This window comes from Branchiostoma floridae, chromosome 7 (assembly GCF_000003815.2).
Source record: "Branchiostoma floridae strain S238N-H82 chromosome 7, Bfl_VNyyK, whole genome shotgun sequence".
NCBI classification, from domain to species: Eukaryota; Metazoa; Chordata; class Leptocardii; order Amphioxiformes; family Branchiostomatidae; genus Branchiostoma; species Branchiostoma floridae.
This window is the reverse complement of record NC_049985.1, coordinates 9,666,161-9,686,571: the sequence shown is the minus strand read 5'-3', so window position 1 is coordinate 9,686,571 and position 20,411 is coordinate 9,666,161. Positions and strand designations below refer to the sequence as shown.

The 20,411-nt window shown below is 43.8% G+C and overlaps 2 protein-coding genes across 7 annotated transcripts in view; both read left to right on the top strand.

Annotated features, from left to right (window-relative positions):
- Positions 1-104: 104 nt before the first annotated feature.
- Positions 105-2,094, top strand: LOC118418976 (zinc finger CCHC domain-containing protein 10-like). The gene is made up of 4 exons (XM_035825137.1): positions 105-396; positions 544-702; positions 975-1,025; positions 1,641-2,094. Exons 1-4 carry the CDS (start codon positions 356-358, stop codon positions 1,822-1,824), a joined length of 435 nt encoding a protein of 144 aa, XP_035681030.1. The 5' UTR covers positions 105-355; the 3' UTR covers positions 1,825-2,094.
- Positions 2,095-4,014: 1,920 nt separating this feature from the next.
- The window catches only part of LOC118419298, a 41,043-nt gene continuing 24,646 nt past the window's right edge, over positions 4,015-20,411 (top strand). Inside the window, exons 1-4 of one of the 6 annotated variants that reach the window (XM_035825649.1) lie at positions 4,015-4,099; positions 4,786-4,937; positions 17,795-17,847; positions 20,212-20,315. In XM_035825649.1, coding sequence (XP_035681542.1) covers positions 20,310-20,315 — 6 coding nt within the window. In that variant the 5' untranslated portion in view covers positions 4,015-4,099; positions 4,786-4,937; positions 17,795-17,847; positions 20,212-20,309. Of the gene's footprint in view, positions 4,100-4,716; positions 4,938-9,080; positions 9,140-10,237; positions 10,829-16,102; positions 16,476-17,794; positions 17,848-20,211; positions 20,316-20,411 lie in introns of those variants that run through there. The other 5 variants (XM_035825654.1, XM_035825650.1, XM_035825653.1 and 2 more) reach the window with 5 other exon arrangements.

Here is a 20,411-nt window from a genome sequence, read left to right as displayed (position 1 = left end):
TAGTAAAACAGCAAATATATTTGTTAATTTTTTTCGTGGATGATTTAGGTAGCCTAGCAGAGTGACTCAGAAAGTTGCGCTAAAGGATAAATTTATTCAGTATTTTCACTTTTGTTGCGGTGTAGGGGCAAAGGTCAGATAACATTTGCGTGGACGGGACAAAATATTCGTCGATTTTCACCAGTTTTCCTGTGATCTCTGACGAGTTTGGGACACGTTGAGACAACCAGAGACGTACAGAAGAAACTGAGGGTTCCAAACTGCTTGGAAGAACCTCTCAGACTGTCTTACGAAAGACACTGTGCGGCACCTTGACCTGTTTGCTGAGGAAAGAAGAGGCGCCAACAAAATCAAGATGGCCTCTCCCATACAAAAATATATTCTGGAGAAAAAAGCGTAAGTATCCTAACTAGCTACACACAAAGCTATATAACTGCTTGTCTATTCAAATTTCTTTGTCCATGTATGATTATAGCTCTAGGTATGATTATACCAAGCTGAAACCACTCTACTCTACTCTTGTCCCGACACGGTATTTTGCAGCGCCGAGAACAAGCAGAACGTGCGGTGTCAGAAGTGCCTGGAGCTGGGACACTGGACGTACGAGTGCACGGGGAAGAGGAAATACACCCACCGACCGTCCCGCACTGTGGAGATGAAGAAAAAACTCAAGGCTAATGAACAGCAGAAACTGGCTATCATGTATGTAAACACATTGCATCTAAATGTGTGATTGCACAAAGCGATGTTACCATATTCTGGGCATGATGATGTGATACATATACAGTATAGAGAGGTCAACAAATATTACTAGTATTTGCTCAGCTGATGGGGGCTTCTTATTAGCATGAAGACAAAACAAGTGCATTTTATTGTGCTGTATTACCTCTTGAACTGTTTCAGCAAGGCACATTACAAGATGTATGTTCGACCATTTTGCCTGCTGATGACAAAACTGTGTACTTTTCTTCCAGGCCACCAGAGGGAGCAGCTGCTAAAAAGGAGAAAGTGAAAAAGAAGAAAAGGTAAGAAAATGGTCCACGCTAATTTTTTTGTCTTATTTTATTAAGTACATAATGTCATTAAGAAAAAAACAACTTCTGATACATTTATATTGCATCTGCATCTGCATATATACCCCCAAATGACCCCGCGAGGGGCAAAAGTAGGGGGGGAGCTGAGGCTCCCGGGTTAGGGCGGGCAGGCCGCCTGCCTGGCACGGAAGTGCTCAACGTTGGGAGCGCTTACAACCGTGCCAGGCAGGGCATTCCACTCGGGAATTGTGCGTGGGAAAAAAGAGTATTTGTAGATGTCGGTGCGTGCGAATATGTGTTGATATTTGAAGTCGTGACTACCCCGGGTGCGCCCTTGGGCAGGCTTCAGAAAATTGCTGGCGTCTATGTTAATACTAATAACTTTAGTTAGTAGTATTAACATAGATATTGCTTTCATATCTATTGCAATGGAATGTGTGATAAAGGTAAACAGTATGAATATTTGTTTGTTTGTTGGAACCTTCATTTATTCATGAAAGCTCAAATCAGCCTAGTGTATATTATACTGTTTGTACATGAAACCAAAGCATTGGGTGATCGATTGTTCTGCTCTCACAACTATCCTGTGATTGTTGTTTTCCTCAGGACCAAGAGCTCCAGCAGCAGTGACAGTTCATCTGACAGTGACTCGTCATCAGACTCCTCCTCAGACTCCAGTACAGACTCAGACTCTGACTCCAGCTCCAGCTCCAGTAGCAGCTCCAGCAGTAGTTCCAGCAGTGAGGAGGAGAGGAAGAAGAGAAAAAGGAAGAGAAGAAGGAAAGAATAGCAGTGTGAATAGTCTATAGTTTTAAGGACGTAAGATGGCACTAAGACCGTAGATTTGAAAGTGTGAGAGCCAGAGCTTAGCATTTTCAAAGGCACTTCAGTATCAACCAGTGATCCTGCTATCATCTGAGGTAACATTTGTTAGAAACAAGTGCTCAATGTCCAATTGTATTACATTGTACCTTATACTATATATTCTCGTGTAATGTACAATAGCCAATGTATGCAGAAATAAACTCAATGTTCATTTTCATGATTTTGTGAAGTCCTTCCTATTTATGTAGTAGTGAATTAGTTTGTATGAAAGGCTTATTCATCTTTTATTTCATGAACTTATTGCTCTTTTTATGGGTGGATCAAGGACATGATATTGTAATGACCTTGGTATTGACCTACCTAGCAAGGTCTCCTTTCCACTAGAGGGTGATGGCTGAGCAGCCATTAGGCAACCAAGATAGAATCTGTGTAATTTTATTATTGAGATATGATGCACATTGCACAATCTAAAACTATGATATTAAAGACACTAGACATACATTATGTAAAAGATTTCTTCTTTATATTTGAAATTTATTGACTTACCTGTCTAGTGTTTGGTCGTCAGCTGCTTCAGCCTCTAGTAAAAAGGGATGTACATGTAGCTATAAAGTAGCACCTTCTGAAGTTTAACATGATTCATCCTTGGGCTTGCCAAATAACTGACAAGGTAGAATTTCAAGCCCCCAACTCTTCAAAATATTTCTTCACCCTCGTTGCCAAAACAAACCAAAAACCTGTCTGCCCAGACTACGAGGTTAGACCTGTTGCCTTAACAAGTTTAAGGAATGTGTAATATGTTTCTTTTGGAGATCAGTTTTACCAAGGGTGTAGTTATGACTGTTATGTGGTACTCTTCAAGTAAAGGTTAGGCTCCAGGTATTTTAAACGTTTTTTTAGTCGTTTTTATTGGGTTTTCTATTTTTTATTGTCAAAACCTATAAGATATGATACAAAATAGGAAGCCTGATGAAAATGACCACACACAAAAAACAGCCGGAGCCTAACCTCTGCTTGGAGTGTAGTTATGTGGGTCATATGTTGCAGGTACCTTCTTAACATGCATTTTTCACCCAGTATGGTGTATCATCAGCGCGTTTCAGAGCATGCACTTAATCTCCAAGCAGATCCTACGGTGCCACAAGATACTATGAACGCTGGGCGAGGAGTACGAGTATAGTCAAATGGACACCGGACTGGTTTGGTATAGCCTGGATACCATACCCCAACCTCAAAAGATTGGGCTGGGGAACTAGGCTGGCATTCGTACAACATGACACAGTCTTGCTCTTTGCTTTGTATGAGGCTGGAGAGTTTAGATTGGCCAGTATGGTCATTGTGTCGTTGCTGGAGAAAAGAATACTAGCTGTTTAATCTGTCTTTTCAAAGAAGAAATTTCTGTACATTATATTCAAAAATTTACATTGTATCACAAATCGTGTCTTACAATTCTCATTCATGAAAATGAAAGCGACAGATAAAGATAAAGGTTTCGTCCGTTCACACGTAGTTGTCGAAGGCCGTTTCTAAATTTGCTGTTCCTCGCCCACCCAAAAACCTACGGTTTACTAGAAACGAAACAATAAAGTGTTTACTCATTCGCACGAAGTTGCTAAAGACCAGTTGATTATTTGCGTTTTCCCACCCCCATGAAAAAGTCGGTGTTGACTTGTCTAATAAAAGAACACGACAGAGACGAGGAGGGTTCCACCCATTCGCACCTAGCTGTGAAAGTCGGGTTAATTATTTTCCTTTTCCCGCCCACCCCAAAATTAGAGTTCATGTGCGAACCCCACAGGCGATAATGGCTGCTCCACCCCTGGTGAGGTGTGAAGTCGAGATTTCTGTGTTAAAAATATCGACAAGGGACAGACAAATTTGGGGTAAAAAGAAGACCTTGAAAATCCCATTAACTGTGAATCACAGAAAAGCGCTACGTCTAGTTAGATCTCTCTATTAATGTTTTAGTACTGAAATCGTAAAACAAATCGTAAAGGGAATTCCTAGAACAGGAAAGCCGACATATGTGGCCCAAGGGAGTCGTAAAGTTTCGCTAGGAGCGTGTAGAATCGGTCCAGTGAAATATTAGGGTAATTGTGATTGGCTATTACGTATGCACCATGAAAGGAGATCTAAAGGGCTCGCGCTATTTAATATTCCTTACACTAGATCCTCCTTTCACTGCCGCGGATAGTCTGCCGTCTCGCGTGTTCGCCAGGGGAGAGGAGCTTTTCATCAAGGTGGTTCTGATTTGATTTTAGAGTATCTTTGGATTTTTATTACGATGATATAAAGGCAGGAGAACGGGCGGTGGCAGGGGTCGCGAGGCGAGTCACGGCCGCTCGATAGGTCACGTACCAGTGTCCGAGATGTTGGTGGTCTGTCTTATCACTGTTAGGATTTTCCTAGATCCACTAGACTTTTCAGGGCTGAAAATAGATATCAGAGACCAATTATCTTACTTTTACCTCCTTGTAAAGACTTAGCAATATATGACCCAGGGTAAACGATTTGCCAAATGCCAAATTATTCGAGGCAGAAAAAGGTAGAAAAATAAGTGCAAATTTGACCTAATCAAGGAATATTACGTTTTCGTAGGATTGTTCCAACAAATTAGTATAGCACGAAACGCCCTAGAAAAGGTGCCTTCCTGCTGAAATGAGCAGCGAGGTATGGATAATACCTAATTTCATGCATCAGGCATGGCTAGCGATTCATGTATCATTTTCAGAAACATACGATGACCACCTTGACATACATTTTACTGAGTGCACTGTAGTAGTAGTTAAATGGAATTTAACACAATCGCATTATATCTTATACGATTTTCCGTGTTACCAAACTATTGCCAGAAACAACTCACTCAGAGTCGGATCAGTTTAAATTCGCACCATTAATTCCTAGAAGGCCTTTTTAACGCATCTAGGTCGTGTTGCCGGTGGGGTCACATGACCGCCGTCTTTCCGTGCCGTACCCATTCATCACCGCTGTCAGTACAGTACGAGCGCGCCCGGTCCGGTCTGTGTGCGGACAGACGACGTCGTCTACGGCTCTCCCGACCTTATGACTGGCACTGAGGTGAGTGCATAGATTCCTACACTGAAGTGTAGCGTAGGAAACAGATAAATGCGTGTGTGATTTTGTTACCGAAGCTCCCGCTTTCCTACAGAAGTGAGTGGTTGATAGAAACCCCCGTGTGTGCATTGTTATACAGTCAACTCACAGAGCGAGTAGGGACGATTTAGGCTCTACACACCAGGGGACAACCATTCGGTATTCATTCCTGTTTTGACGCCTCTCTATACATATCGTCAGTCAGACGTCATAATGCTTCAATCCCCAGCCATTTATGTAGACATATCCTGTAGATTGTATAGGATTCAAATCTGGTTTTAGTGCATTACGTGTGCACAATCTCTTGGTTTACACCCTTGCTTACTGAAGCATGCACCCATACTATTATCATGTGCCTGTGAATGCTTAATGGGGTCCTGTATCTTTTGTTGGCCCGCCTGCGGGCGGAGCTAACTTAATGGCATTAAGGGCCATCAGTGCTCAAATACTGTAAACAATGTAATGAATAGGACCAGAGTTTCGCAGAATTTTCTTTGGCTTTGGTTTGTTTGTTTTGCTTGAACATGATGTTTGTGTAAAGACCGCACGTGCAGACGGTTGGCGGTTGGACGCCTCTGTCCCTGATTTATGTGACCCGAACACATGCAGGAACGTAAATGTAGAAGTCGCCCTTGATGGCATAATTGAGGTCAAATAGAGCGGGACTACATTATCTCGAAGCAGCACCGAATAATAGCAGACCAAGGTCTATATAACGTCCTTGAGCAGACACTGTCTATCGGGACAGGAACGTTCTCTGGTTGGCTTGTAAATATCATTTTAAGACAGAGACATTAAGAATGGACGGAAAATCAGAGACCAGGTGTTGACATCTGCGGGTGATTCCTTGACCCATTTCCCCTGCTCGGGGTGCTGAAGAGTAACAGGAGATGGTTGATTCGATGCCAAGCTGAAGAATCACACTTATTATAGACTTACCTCTGCCGCTTACGGAGGAATTTGTAAACACCAATTTGGAAGAAATGTCGAAATATTTCGGATTGTTACTTGTGACAATATAAAGGTGAATCAAGCTTCATAAATCCCTCTCACTGGCGTGCTCTAACCTTTTTCAAAAGATATTTAAAATCCCATTTCATCCTTTCGCTATCTGTTTCCGGGATAGCTGCATTACGGACAGTATCCCAAATGTCTTTCTTTCTTTCTTTTCCAACAACGATGCGCTGAGTTAGCAAGGCTGCAAAGTGAAAGGTAACTGACTGACAACTCCCGTGTGCAGATATTCGGGCTTACATGAATGTTTGATGAGAACAAACGCAGGACAATATCACAGAAAACAGCTCAGCCACGAGGGAGCCGAAGTGTTACGGGCTGGTCCATTGTCATTACCGGTGGTGTATTCCTGAATATGCCACCTTTTAGGTAACAGCTTTGATAGGAGTACCGATGACACAAATTTTCTGTGTTCACTTCTATGTTATTGTGGGCGCCACGTTTTGTTGTCAAGCCTTAGGGGTGGGCCATACCTCACGCTTACATACTTATCTATCTCCGTATCTTTCAAGCTGTAGCATTATCTTATCTCTTCCTTCAGCGATAAAGATATTAACAGCTGACTACTTGTGTTGCCCCGCAACCTTTATTTACAAAAACCTAAAGCGTACTCCCTTCCTTTCGCCCCTTATCCGCCATGTAAATCCTCGTAAACCAGACCAACCCGCTTCTGGCCATGTTCATCATCCGACCCTCTCTGAAATTTTCCATCTCCGTCGTTATGTTGGGCGATCGATATTCAAAGTAATGAACGGACATGTTCGGATGAGTGGATGGAGAAATTAGGCCGGGGTGTTAGGGCCAGGTGTGACCGAGGTGTTCAGCACCATAAATAACAGCGCAGAGCAGATAAAACTAATGCGATGTGTTCAGCCAGCTTTATGGTGCTTGATATTCAGTCGATTTATTTATTAACCCGTAAGCACTATAATTGGTGATGTGTGGCACTAAACTTTTGTCTCTTAAAAGGGAAGTTGAGACAATGATTTAACGCTTTGCACGTCTGCATCAGTTGCAAAATCATATTTCACAGCTCTGTCCCCTCCCCATTTCAACACACCGGCTTTCCGTATTCATACTGTTCAATGTATTCTATAGTGTGTTTGTGGTTTCAACTTTCGGCTATCCTCAAGGATTTTGCAGTTAAAATCACGATCTCGTCTTTCAAGAGTTGAAAATCGGAATGTTAAAGACGACATAGATCCCGAGATGCCGAGATACGATGGTAAGAAGCATGAACGTCTGTTTTTTTAATCCCCCAAACATTGTGTTGGTCTTGTAGTCTTGACAAACCTTCGTTGGCTTCAGTGTGTGTTTTTCTTTCTCTGTGGATTGTCTTACATATAACAAGACCAATACACTTCAGTTTCAGTTTCAGTTTATTTATTTTACCAGGAATACATCTCAGGTCAGCGTTGACCTGTTTTTCAGGCAATCCTGGGCACATGCGCATACATAAAAACAACACAATAACAATGAATAACAACATACTGTAAAAATAGCATTACTAAGCCATTAGGTGTAATTGGCGCCTAAATGTCCTGAACTTCATCATGCTTCGTGTTTCATGAGAAAGCTTGTTCCACAGCTGCACACCGTAGTACTGCAGACTCCCGCGAAATGACGTCACTCTGACATGTGGCAACTGAAGCAAGTGGGGGTCATAGTCCCGTAACCGTGTAGACGCTGCACGTGTGTTGACCCTTAGGGTCGGGGGTGACATCCATCGGAATAATGTGGACATATACACTTGTATGTTGCTTGAATCTCAAGACAAATAGGCCGACATTCTGGTCTTCACAAGGAAAAGACGGGGCGGGGCACTTGGCCAGGTGCGTCTCACGGACAGGTGTGTTGCGGCGTGCACTTTGAAGTTCTCTTAGTCGGCACTTTGTTCTTTGCATGGGGAACACATGTCGTCAATGACCTCCATTTGACATTTACATGACTTAAAACACGCGAATGTGACAATATGGAACGTAAAAGAGAACACTTACACACCGCAAGAATTCTAGCCGTAGGCAGAATACTAACAATTAGTCGCTGTGCTAGTCTTTCCTGTGACATAGGGAGGGAAGATTGTTATGGTTTGGGGCTGATGGCCATTTTCTGACTTGCTTGTCCATTAATATGCATGAAGCCAGTCAGAAACCCTCGCAAACATTCCTCACGATATCTGCTTGTGGAATAGTCTATCCCAGACTTCACGAGGGTAGCTGGCCGTTCTAAATTTTTCAAAGCATACTAGTACGCACTAGATTTTTCAGCTGTGCAATCTAGAGATCCGATAAGGCAGTCCAGTACATGCGTAATCACTAACCCAACTACCTGTCCGATCCTGTTATCCCCGCGAGTTCACATCAACACAAGCCTCTGATACTTCATTAGTTTGAGTCTGTTCAAACCGACAACTGTTGATCTGATCAAACATTTCAGCAGAGTTCTTGCTTCCCCTGCACATGTGCTCTGGGGGATAAAGTAATACTCTATCACTATCTGTTCGTTTTGCAGTACTGTGTTTCTCTGCATGTCATCTAGAAGTAATACCAATACCTTTAACTTAAATCCAGTTAAGCGTATTGCCAAGACCGGTAAGGCTCAGGTTTAACCTGATATAATAGTATAACTAGACCAGTTTTTAGATTGAGATTTAATTGGTACACTTTTTCAAAGATAAAGCAGTGAATTCATAGAAATTGAAGGCGATTTGCAACAAATTGGGTACTACAATGTAAACAAAATTTCTTCTTTACATCGTAACTCTGCAATCACTGCCGTACCGACAGTTGAAGACACATGCGACATGACATCAGCAAATCGTCAGAAGGTTGTTGCCCTCTGTCTGTCGTGATGACTTATCTGACGTTTTTTTAGTTCAGAATCTTCGCCCACATCTAGTCCTGGGGTCTGTTATTACACAGCACTCCCGGCTGACGCGCCTCTCTCCTACCCTACAATTACGTGGGTAGGCTGGATATGATGAACAGGACAGGTATGTTTATGGCCTCAGGCACGGTGAGTGTTGGTGGCGTGTTTTCTTTCTAACACATTCCACCACAACAACTGAGGTTGTAGTACAGTACAGTGTGACATAATCATAACATCTAGAGAGGAAGCTCTTTCGTCTGTTGACTTTTGATTCAAGGTTGTCTGTGAGTACTTTTTCTTATCAGGGCGTGTGTCCACAGAATTAGTCAGCATATTGTTTAAAACTGACAGGTCCCCACTCAGGATATTGAGGTGTAAGAGTACCAGTACTACAAACAGTTTTGACATGTTCTTTCTGCACTCTTTGCTCTTAAAACAGACATGGCATCGATCGTAAAGATATGCAGCACACGACGGGACGGGTCAATCCGTAGTGATGCTCCGGTTAACTGCAAATTATCTTGTTCTGTCCAGCCTGGGCCATTATTGACATTATTACATTATCAATGATTATGAAAAGAATACAATGGTAAGTAATTTTTATTCTTTCAAATTTCAAACATTCTAACGTTTGTACTGCATGGTAGTGTCGCTAGGGAAGACCATGGAGCATGTCTGGGCATAGTTGTGACCATCTCTTTCAGATGTAACTATTCAAAAGACCTTACAAGCAAGGCCTGGGGAGATACCAACCATGTTGTTGTATCTCCATCTTTGCCTCAACGAGGGCGTTGTATGGTCCTTTTATCCGGGACAACGTGATATTCACAGCACCCCACTGCACATTACCATAAGTCACCACAATCAAGCCTAACATCTGTGACCCCCCGCGACGGCTCAGTGTATATATGACGTCGTCCCCCTCCATGTACCCCCCGCAGCGTGGCAGCTGTGACGACATGTGTGGTAATGTTGTTACAGTACGTTCATTGCCGTGTATGGCGCAATGGTCATGCTCGTCTCTTCTCATGTACATCCTCGTTTGTTGTCATCACCCTGATTTGCATGTTATCGCACAGTCACGTGACATGCACGACCAATCAGATCTGTACAGGGAATGTATCTGTGATATTGCGATGGAGTGAATAATAGAAAAGTTTAAAAGTTAATGTATTGTAAACTTATGTTGCAAGCGTGCTTTATTTGTATTGAAATGTTGGGTTTTGTCGTCCGTTTGTGCCTTCAGTAGGAAAGAAATTGCCGGGATTTTGAATGATGTAGTCATATGTGCGCCTGCCTCCCTAACCCCACACCCGATACACCATCCGTAATTCCCGCCATTCCATCCCGCGAATTTTCATTACTGTCATTCCGGTGCCCGGCCCTCTCGTATGTCCCTTCCCCGGCCCTGACCTCCCAGGCCGGCCTCCTGATGAAAAACTGACGGAATCCGCACGTCTTGTGTCGTAAAAACCATCAGCACCCCGAGGAAGAATTCGTGGGATGATTGGTACCACATCAGCGGCGGGGCCCGCCCGTGGGTAGGTTCCTCCCCCTGCCTGCTGTCGTCGCTTCCTCGGGACGTCGTCAGACATGCGTCAGCTGGCAGCAAGGTCAAAGGACAAGGCGAACCTTGTGTTCCAACCTCACAGCACAACGCAGTGAACATTTGGGCTTCGTACCGTTTAAAGACGCATGCCGAGTTTTACCGACACTTCCTGCCATCTTTCTGTTCATTTGGGATATTGAGTACCTGGCGTGTCACTGACGACTGACGTATCCGTCCCCGTTTCCAGACCTTCCGGACACACGGAATTCGGAAAGGCATACTACTACGGCTCCGCAGCAACAAGTTGATACTATGATACATCACCTCTCAGTCGGATTAAGATATTCATACTGAGTCCGACGGAAAATTGGCCTGTTTCCAGCGTCTGGAATTCTATGAGCTTGTTCACAAGCTCGATAACAAGGTAAGTTTTGTTATCCTCGGCGAGGCTGAATACTTTTCCCACACAAGTCGCTCTAAGTTGCCGAGCTCGTGTGGGCCATTCTGCCATCTGTGTGACTTTGAACCCTCATCACGTTATAGAACATGTCAGGTCCTGCCGGTGATGTTATATGGATGGCCAACTGCTCGTCTCTGTTTTTAGGAATTGGCTCTCGGAGGGGGCCGGGTGGGCATGTGTTCATCAATCATCAGGGGTGGGAACGGCTGTTTTCTGACAAAACTCTGTAGGACGAGCATGAAGGATGTTATTGTATCCTCTCATAGCACCAGGGATGATAAATAAAAGTAAGACTAGTTCACCTTCATGCGCAGAGTAACCTATATCTGTTGTTTTTAAACAGAGTATTTAGGGTTATCAAGTCGACGCGGCGGTTTCAAACCCCACAATTTAAAAATATTAGTACAATTTGAAACCACAGTCGACTTGATACAGTGTTTTAAAAACTGACAACGGATGTAGGTCGCTCTGCGAAAAGAGGTGAACTAGCGTTACCATTCATGCAAAAATAACAACAGAAAAACGTTGTTAGAGTTAGTTTCACGGTATTGATGAATGTCTTTATTCATCACAAAAGCACTTTCCACCTGTCAGTCTGCATTCCATCTTAAATGATGACTTTTGTCAAAAGAAAGAATCTGATGGAAATGAAACTACTTCTGTCCGGAAAAGCCTGAGGTATTAAGCATAATTTCGCCCACTCGAAGCCCAATGTCAAATTGCATGAACAGCGGAGAACTTGAGATATTCACGCTGTTATCCTTCCTGTCCTTTCCGTTTATGACCTCTTCTCGGTCAAGACTCAGTCGCTGATAAGTTACGCCTCAGTTCGGGACGTTTGGGCCATGAAGGGCAACGCTAGCTTGTCAACACTTTCAAAAGTGCTTATATATTTGAATTACGTGTATCATAATTATAAGCATTTTATGACTTCAATCCTTTTCTCATTCATACATTTTGCTTACATTACAATCCTTCTCTCATTCATACACTTTTTTTAAATTACTATTCTGCTGAGGAATTGTTTATTGAAAGTGCTGGTACTTTGATATTCGAAAAATTGTTCTGTGTTGAAATGAGAAGGGACGATTTAAAATTTCGCACGTGTTGTGTTTCTGAAAACTTAAGATATAGAAATATGAACATTTTCATCTGTTCTCAATTTTGTATGGTACTGAAGTGCCACTAATTCTAACGTTAGTTATATGCTTGGGAGTTACTAAATAATGACAAAACTGAAAATATGCGTAACACTCCCTCCTCTACACCAATGGTTGTGACTCATTTCCAACAGATTGCCGTTAAGTCGTGACGGCATCTGTTAACTTTGGAAGATGGGAATCACCAGGTGGGGACCACTACGCTACCCTGCCGCACGGTAGGGGGTAGACCCAGTACATGGCAGGACAGCCAGGTAGTGTTAGCGCCTGGTTACCTTTTAGGAGCAAAGTCAAGGTCAGGATATCATTCCCATGTGTACGAAGCGGTAGGTATATCAGCACAAGGTGTCTCAACCCAGGTAGTAAAATTCCTGATGGCAGATTCAGGAGATAACGCTAACGCTGTGATGGATTCACAGGAGTAGGGCTGGCCTGGAATCGCTCTCAATCAACTGCTCCTTTCGCTCCGGATCCGTCCCATTGTGTGTAGGAACATGAGGATTCTATGGCCTTATATGCTGTGTCACTACTAGAGAATGAAGAATTGAGGCTAAAAAGATATCCAGGACGGGTAGCTACACACTCTTAAAACCCACAATACTAGTATTTCCCTCATTATAACGAGAGCCGGTTCGAATGTGCAAGTCTTGACATCAACATCCCCCATCCCATCCTGAATCCCTCTTCACATCTCTCATTTGGTCCAAACGTTATAGCCATATTCATACAACTTGTGCAAATGATAGTGCAAAGTACCAAAGCATTTATTGCAGCGGTGCAGGGTCATGAGCATACATGTCATTCCTAAAATATCTCAATTCTTTACTGCTGGCTCAAGTATCACCGCTCTTATTTCAAAAGAAACTCTCTTAATTGTGACCTTGGCCATTCCACCACAGATGGCGTGTTTACACGGGTAACGTTTCTTCCTCTAGACTGTTTGACAACATCATTCGTTGTTATCGTCTGCTTCGTGAAGGTGCATCGCTTAAACTGGTAACCATGCTATCGTGAGGTCCCCACAAGCTCTACGGTGCTGCCAATGTTGACCGCCCGCCCAGGTTCAATAGTACACGCGGTGGATTTTTGCAGGGCTGGGTGAAAATATTAGCGTCAGAAAAAGTATTAGGATTGAGACCTGTAAAACACTCCTAAGCTGGCTCGTTGAAACTGTTACCAGGCTACGAATCGCTCTTCTCTGTGATACCTGCGATCACCATCCATGAGAAACCAGTCTCTGATGTCCTGAACTGTGTATGTCTGTTTTACATGACAGGTTTCGGTAACAGGTGGAATGCTTTGTTGACTGCTCCGATTATAACGGAACGTTAACCTGTGTGGTCAGACTGTAAGCTGACGCTCGTGACCACATTTGAACTTGACTCTGCTGACTTAAATTCTTCGATTAGAATGTAGGAAATGTCCATGAGTATTAGTGCACGTGTTGGGTGCATAAAGGTCTATGCTCTATTGGGAAACGCTATGTGTGGTTCAAAGAAAGCTTGGTTTTTCACATGGAGAATGGTGCTTTTAACAGAAAGCCTCACTAAAAGAACAGTTCTGATCACCCACAAGAGAGCTGAATCGATTCAGCGGAGGTTCTTTTTCCATACCGTTATACCCTCTTCCAGTCGCAACGAATCAGGCAAAGAAAGGGATATAAAAGTTCGTAAAGTTGCATGTGAGAAAGATGAAGTCATATGTCATCTAAAACTTTATGCGCCAGGGCCTTCAAAGGGAGTACGGGTACGTGAATGGACCATCTTCAACGGTGATCGTTAAAATTTACGGCAGACCTTGGCAGGTTGAAGTTGATCGATGCATAACGATCTAACATTACACTGATAGGCGGAAACTCCGCCAGCAGGTCACGTAGGTCAATGCCCGGATGTGGGTCAGCTACTGGGCTTTAGACCCAGTTCCCATGGGAGCTTGTTTGATCGCAATGTTGAGGACTTCACCGTGTGGGTAGGTGGGTAGGTGGTGGGTCGGGGTCGGGGGTAGTTTTGTTGCAAATACAACATGTGTGATCAAGGTCATACTTGATTGAGTTGTTAGCAGGAAATCTTGCCCACCGACGCTCAAAGGCCGATCATATGTCCACATATGTCCACATATGTGTATATAGTATAGTCACTACATTCTCAGACACACTTTGCTTGGCCTTACCTCGCCTCTTTCCCAAAATACTCCGACAGTGTCAGACGGTCACGTTATACAGTTACCCGGAGAAAATCGATGTGAACACAAATCGCGTGATGCTGCAAAGCGCGGTGTAAATATTACAGTGTCTGGATCCTTGGAGACTTCAGTGTTGAATGGCGAAGTCAAACACAGACTGAGCGTTTTCAGCGCCTGTCCACACGTGGTTGAGCTGTTACACACGAGTTGACATTCCCGACACTGTTTGGTGGTCGCGTGGGAAATGTCACGTTACAACGGCTTACAATCACCGAACCAGAAGCATGCAGGGCCAAAATGCCTGCACTCGGTGCACTTGGCCGTGGAAGAGCGCAGAGCTGTGTCTGCCATGGTCAGGACTGGTGAACCATAGATCTACGTAGATTAAACATTTCTCAACTGGAGGAGTTCAGGCATTTTATGCCGACAAACATGAAGAAACTCTAGCCATTTCTTTATAAGACAGAATCACAAACTTTCCTGTGCTGCTTTGCCGTTAAGTTCTATGAAGTCATCACGTGTGTGTGTGAGAGAGAGTGAGAGAGAGTGAGAGAGAGAGAGAGGGAGAGGGAGAGGGAGAGGGAGAGGGAGAGGGAGAGGGAGAGGGAGAGGGAGAGGGAGAGGGAGAGGGAGAGGGAGAGAATGTACACACATTGTCGCTCCGTGCAGTGTAGATAATACTAGATATAACATTGTCGTTCCTATCGTCACACCCGCCAGAAACCGTCACATTCCGCGAAAATTTCAGGCGAGTGAATCTGACGTAAAGCATGAAGGAAAACATCAAGTTGTTGATGACTCGTTGATGAATGGCGCTGGGGGATTATTTGGTTATGTGTCGTCGGGCTGCCTCTGCCTTTAGCTTTGCCGAGTTTGTCCTTTCATTCAGCAATGTACCGTACTACGTAATGCATACTTCAGCACCTCTCCGATGTCCAATTTCAATCTCGCAAAATTAGAAACGTTTTTTCGTGGAGTGTTTACCCATAAATACGTCTTCTCTGAACTTCGTCGTTTGTAGAATTTTTCATGACGGAAGGCACCTGTCCTATTGTAGAAATAAACGAATACTGACACACTGGAATGGTGAGCATAGACAAACCTGTGTCAGACACTCATCACGCAGTTTCATAACGTGATTTAACGAGCTACTGGGCTTGCAAGTCCGAATTTACAGCTGTAAACTGCCCAACTCGTGTTGTTATAATTGAAAGACTTCGGGTCAAATTGTTGACCTGCTTCCGTGCCCGGTAGCGTGGCGGGAAACGGTCCGGGCGGCACGGAGATATATAGGGAAGGGCTATATTTGACGCCAAGGAAAATCCTTGCATGAGTTTGTTAAACAAGCATAGCGATGTTGAATTTATGCGGGGCATGTGGTCAAACCACATCAGAACATGTCGCACATATGGTTGTCCAATCTGGTTTGATAGAACTGCGCGTAAAATGAGGATGAATTATCCTTTGGAGTGTGTTGTTTCCCAAATATAGGTACTTAAATAATTTCCCACACGTTCTATTAAATTTAGCCGACATTACTAAAAGTTCTACTGAATTCCAGGGTATTAGAGAACCCTCCGCTTTGTTGTACTAAAAATCATCTCATCTTTGCTTGTCTGAAAACATCTCTGCAGGATGCAGGGTTGTTGAGTGGAGGTATTTTCCAAGGGATATCCTTTTCGTCCTAAGTACCCTGCAAGAGATCTGCACTTCACACAGCACCGCGGCCCTGGATCAACTATCAGAATGCCAACAGTATCAGGAAGGGAGTAGGGAGTCTTCGCTTGTCGTAGATTTTAAATTTCAGGATAGTTAGAGGTGAATGCTAGTTTAGTGCGGAAACCTAGACCTTAGTCCGTGTTCTCTTCTTCCCGCCTAGCGTGTGTCAGTGATTCAAAGCTAAAATCGACCGTCGCTACTGTTGAGTGGCTGCCTGTAGTACCTTGTTATGGTTGGCCTTTGTCCCGAAGCTCTTGAATTTGCATGGCGAAGAGGGTGCTTGTTTCCCTGTGCCGAGCCGATGTAACTTCCTGTACAACCTGGCTCCCGTTTACGTTGAGGGGAACTAGTGGATGTAGCCATGTGTGGAGGGGACACACCGTGGCCAGCTACAGTGACGTGTACCCTGTACTGAGTGGGAGTGTAGTGCTTCAACGAGGTTCGTCCTTGCAAGTACTATTTTCGGTTGGCGAGTCGAACATGTGATGACAATGGCTACAGTACAGGATACGGACCCATGGCCTGCACAGCTAAACTGCTTAAACTTAAAGGTAGCCGTCTTTCTTTGTCGTTGGTAGTTTCATTTGCCCACCTGTTAGGCGTTGTGATGCGGTGGTATATCGGTTAACAGGCCGGGAAAGTCGAGCTGGAGTCGTTAGGGATTTTGTTGGGGCGTAAGAGTTATATTGCTTTGGTATAGACTTCATGAACACGTGTCATATACACTGGGCATAGATGACGCGTATGTTTATTTATTGCGTCGTAAAAAGATCCGGATCCTTGACAGGTGCCCCGGCCCTTTCTGTGCTTAGGTTGCGTGATGCAAATTTTGATAACATAAAAATTATCCCACAATAGGTGTGGAAGCACACAAGCTGGATCACTTAATGTCCACTTCATAATGATATATGTAAATTTGTACATCTTGAGTCACACATCATCACACACTGGCAACCGAAGTCAGGAAACCTGGACGTACAGGATAGTACGAGAATTGTCCATTTGACTGTCGCCGTCCCGAGCATACAATTCTGCATCTTTTTCTCTCCATATATTGATTATCCCCTCCGGTGACACTGGAGTCCCGGGTCATATCTCCCTGCCTGGATCGATCCGTTGACAACATGTCCTCTAACATGTGCTACTGGACTGCTTGAAGTCCGTGTGAGAGGACGTGTTGGTCAGGGCAAATATGACCAATGTGTTAGCATCTACCAGACACTGCTGGATCGGTCATAAACGCGTTACTAGTGTGCTGAAGAGGCAGCGAGACTAGTCTAGGTACATGCACTATGCTTGAGAAATGTGCAAAAACATAGTCATACATGAAACCAAATTGTGCGACTACTGATCATCGGTGTTTTACGGAGTTTGTATATTCAAATTGTATACTAAATACTGCACACCACATGTACCTGTAACCTGAATATGTACATGCTGTATATATGCGTCAAGCGCTAGCTATCGTTTCGTTATCAGGCGTGATTAGATGTTCAGATTTAGTAACAGAAGTCGTGGTTTGTGGGGCCGCCGGTGACCATAGGCTGGTGTTCTGGGGGAGCAATCAGATACAGTGTTTGTACAATGTTTGGGCACACTTCCAAAGCATTCTTTTCCCATTTCACTACTGCCCCCACGGGGTGGGTGTACAAAGTCATATCAGCTGCGTCACGTATTGACCTAACTCAGGGGAAGTGCCTTAAGACATCACCATGCCGACACATCCTTCGTCTTTCATATTATGTGAACTTTCCCTAGCTTGTCAACTCCGACCCGCGGACAGTACTAATAGGATATGTACTGCCTTGTGATGTTGTTTTCGGTACGTGGAGGAAGCATAACACTGCGATTGTATCTTCTTGTTTTATAGATCGATGGCACTGACGTATAACAGGGAACTGTAATCTACAGACACCGAACAAGGTAATGTCAATATTTAAGTATTAAACCAGTACTGTGTGTTTACGTAGTCTACATACGCGTAGCCTGGGTACCTGGGTAGTTCGTTCCTATGTTCGCCTCTGCTACAGCAGAGAAGCGACATGTACATATACATGTAGTGTATAATAAATGTCAGAACGAGACTGTGTACAATGTATAATAAACGCCGGAGTGAACTGCTTTCCGGATGGTACCCAGGCTACAATACGTGAAGACAGTAGACATTGTTCCCAATATTACCCGACATTTAATCGGAGCGAAATCTTCGGCAATTTGCGATGAAGGATTCAAGCAAATGCCACTGATTCCATACGATGTATGTTTGGACAATGGGATATTATTGCACATCATTGACAGTACCACTAGGCAGACATTGTCACGACAATCGCAAGTAGGTGGTTACTCCTTGAAGTTGTCGTGTGTATCACCAAGTCCAAGCTCGTTGCACGTATACGCTTATGTGGCTCGTAACGATATAGGACGTAACACACATATATTAAAGTACTGTGTGGGAGAACACGGTTTAGGAGAAACATTCTAAGGTCCCAGATGATCCCCTTCAAATTGTATATATCAGCATACCATCAGACATGTTATGAGCGCTCGTCGGGTCCATTTTGCTACTGCCTTTGGCAAGGAATTAACGAGTGCCTGTTTCGACGTGACGTTGGCCGGCACAATCAAAGCCGGCATGTCAACATCGCGGTCTGGACAGCATCAGAGGCACGCCAGGGGCCGGCGTATCTCAGGACGTATCACTGAAATATTGGGAACTGTCGGGCGATACGTGGGAACGTCGTATAACGGAATATCACAAGGAAAGAAATCGTTCATTAGAGAAATTTTATCATATGTGTAGTGTCTATTTGAGAATACTTGCACTTATGATTTATCAAGTCATATGGCATGTGTGCTTAAGGGCAGCCAAATGGTTTCGGCCCAGCCTTCTTATAATAAGATTTCAAACATTCTCACGGAATTTGTTTCATTTCCGTCAATATTTCCTGTCTGACTCAAGTGGATGTTTCTTCTATGATTAGTTGTTTTCTTGTCTCCTGTGGATTTCTCCCCTCTACGATCACATCGTATCTCCCTAACTTAGATTGAGCTTCGATTCCAAGCTAGCCTGGGCACTATCTGATTTCTTCCGGGGCTCCTTACACTCGCTACGTAAAGGAGCCCCGGTATAAATCGGATGGTACCCAGGCTAATTCCAAGCCGCTTCTCTGAATTACCTGGATGGCACCCAGACAAGGCTCACGCCCTACCATAAACCAAAACGTGATTTCTATCTTCTAACAACACATGGGCTTCTTACTAACAAACGTGTTCAGGTGAAAAAAAGAAACCATGGTGTAGCTATTCTTCAATCAATGCTTACGTTGCTATAACATACAAGTATATAACCGTGACATTCATCCGAAAGTAATGATTTCCAGTTACAGGACCTACACTCTATGTATTTCTGTGAGTCCTATTAACCCAGGTTAACTCGCCGAGCAACATTCTTGTATCCGTCCCAATCTATTTTGTCTGTGACTCGATGGATTTACATTCTTCAGGTTCGGAAGGGTTTAATCTAGCTACTATATCGTTGAAAGCTTGTCGTAAATTCTTCTGGATTGGATTAGGGAATCGTGACCTAGCCTTAGCTAATCCGCCCCTGATGGCACGGACCTACCCGTCACCGTGGTACCGTGTGGATTAACTTGACCTTGATGTGCGAAGATTGACAAAGAGGAAAGGATTTTGTTTTATCACATCTGTGGTTCAATTACTGTTAGAGAGAAGATACCGGAAAGGCCCTGTATATACCGCAGGGGCTGAGGTGTGCTGTCACGACATAAGGACAAACAGTTTAACTCCTGGGTCAGGCGATGGTAAATACTCCTAGAGAAAATTTAAAACTGGTTTGAGTTGGCCTGAATTCATTGTACGTAAATCTTGATAGCCTCTGTGATGCACCGTATCCAACATGTCCAGGTCAAATGATACGAAAAATGGAAGTTCTGCTGCAGTACCAATGCCACATACTAGGGGGGGGGGGGCAAAATCAATCTTGACCTTTGTCTTTCCAACACCTTCCCGCATGCTAAATATCATCGTAATACATCAAGGGGTTCTTACGTTATGTTGACTTTAGAAACCTGGAAACACAAACAGACACACAGACACACCCAAAACAATATCACCATTTTCATGAAGATAAAAACACATGTTTCATGAATTTCCGCACATACCTACTTTTGTACCAGTCTAACAGCCATGCATCTGTACTTTCAGGCTACAGTGACGAGGTGTGTTTAGACATTTGAACTCTAACCGCCACTATTCTTATTCCCACAGACCCCCTGACATGACTGACGCCCGTGTCCTTACGGTACCCATGGGTGAAGACGAGTCGTGTTGGTCATGATGTTCACCTGGGAAACTTTGCCTCAAACATGCAGGTACGTCAGGTGTTTCAAAACCTATCAAAACCCTACTAACTATTGACGGCATTGTGCGAATATAAACAAAGCATCGGGTTTACGTTGTGATCTTTT

Coding starts and splice junctions, on each gene's coding strand:
- LOC118418976 (XM_035825137.1), top strand. CDS start 356: ATGGCCTCTCCCATACAAAAATATATTCTGGAGAAAAAAGC. Junction 397..543: donor TATATTCTGGAGAAAAAAGC/GTAAGTATCCTA, acceptor GGTATTTTGCAG/CGCCGAGAACAAGCAGAACG. Junction 703..974: donor CAGCAGAAACTGGCTATCAT/GTATGTAAACAC, acceptor CTTTTCTTCCAG/GCCACCAGAGGGAGCAGCTG.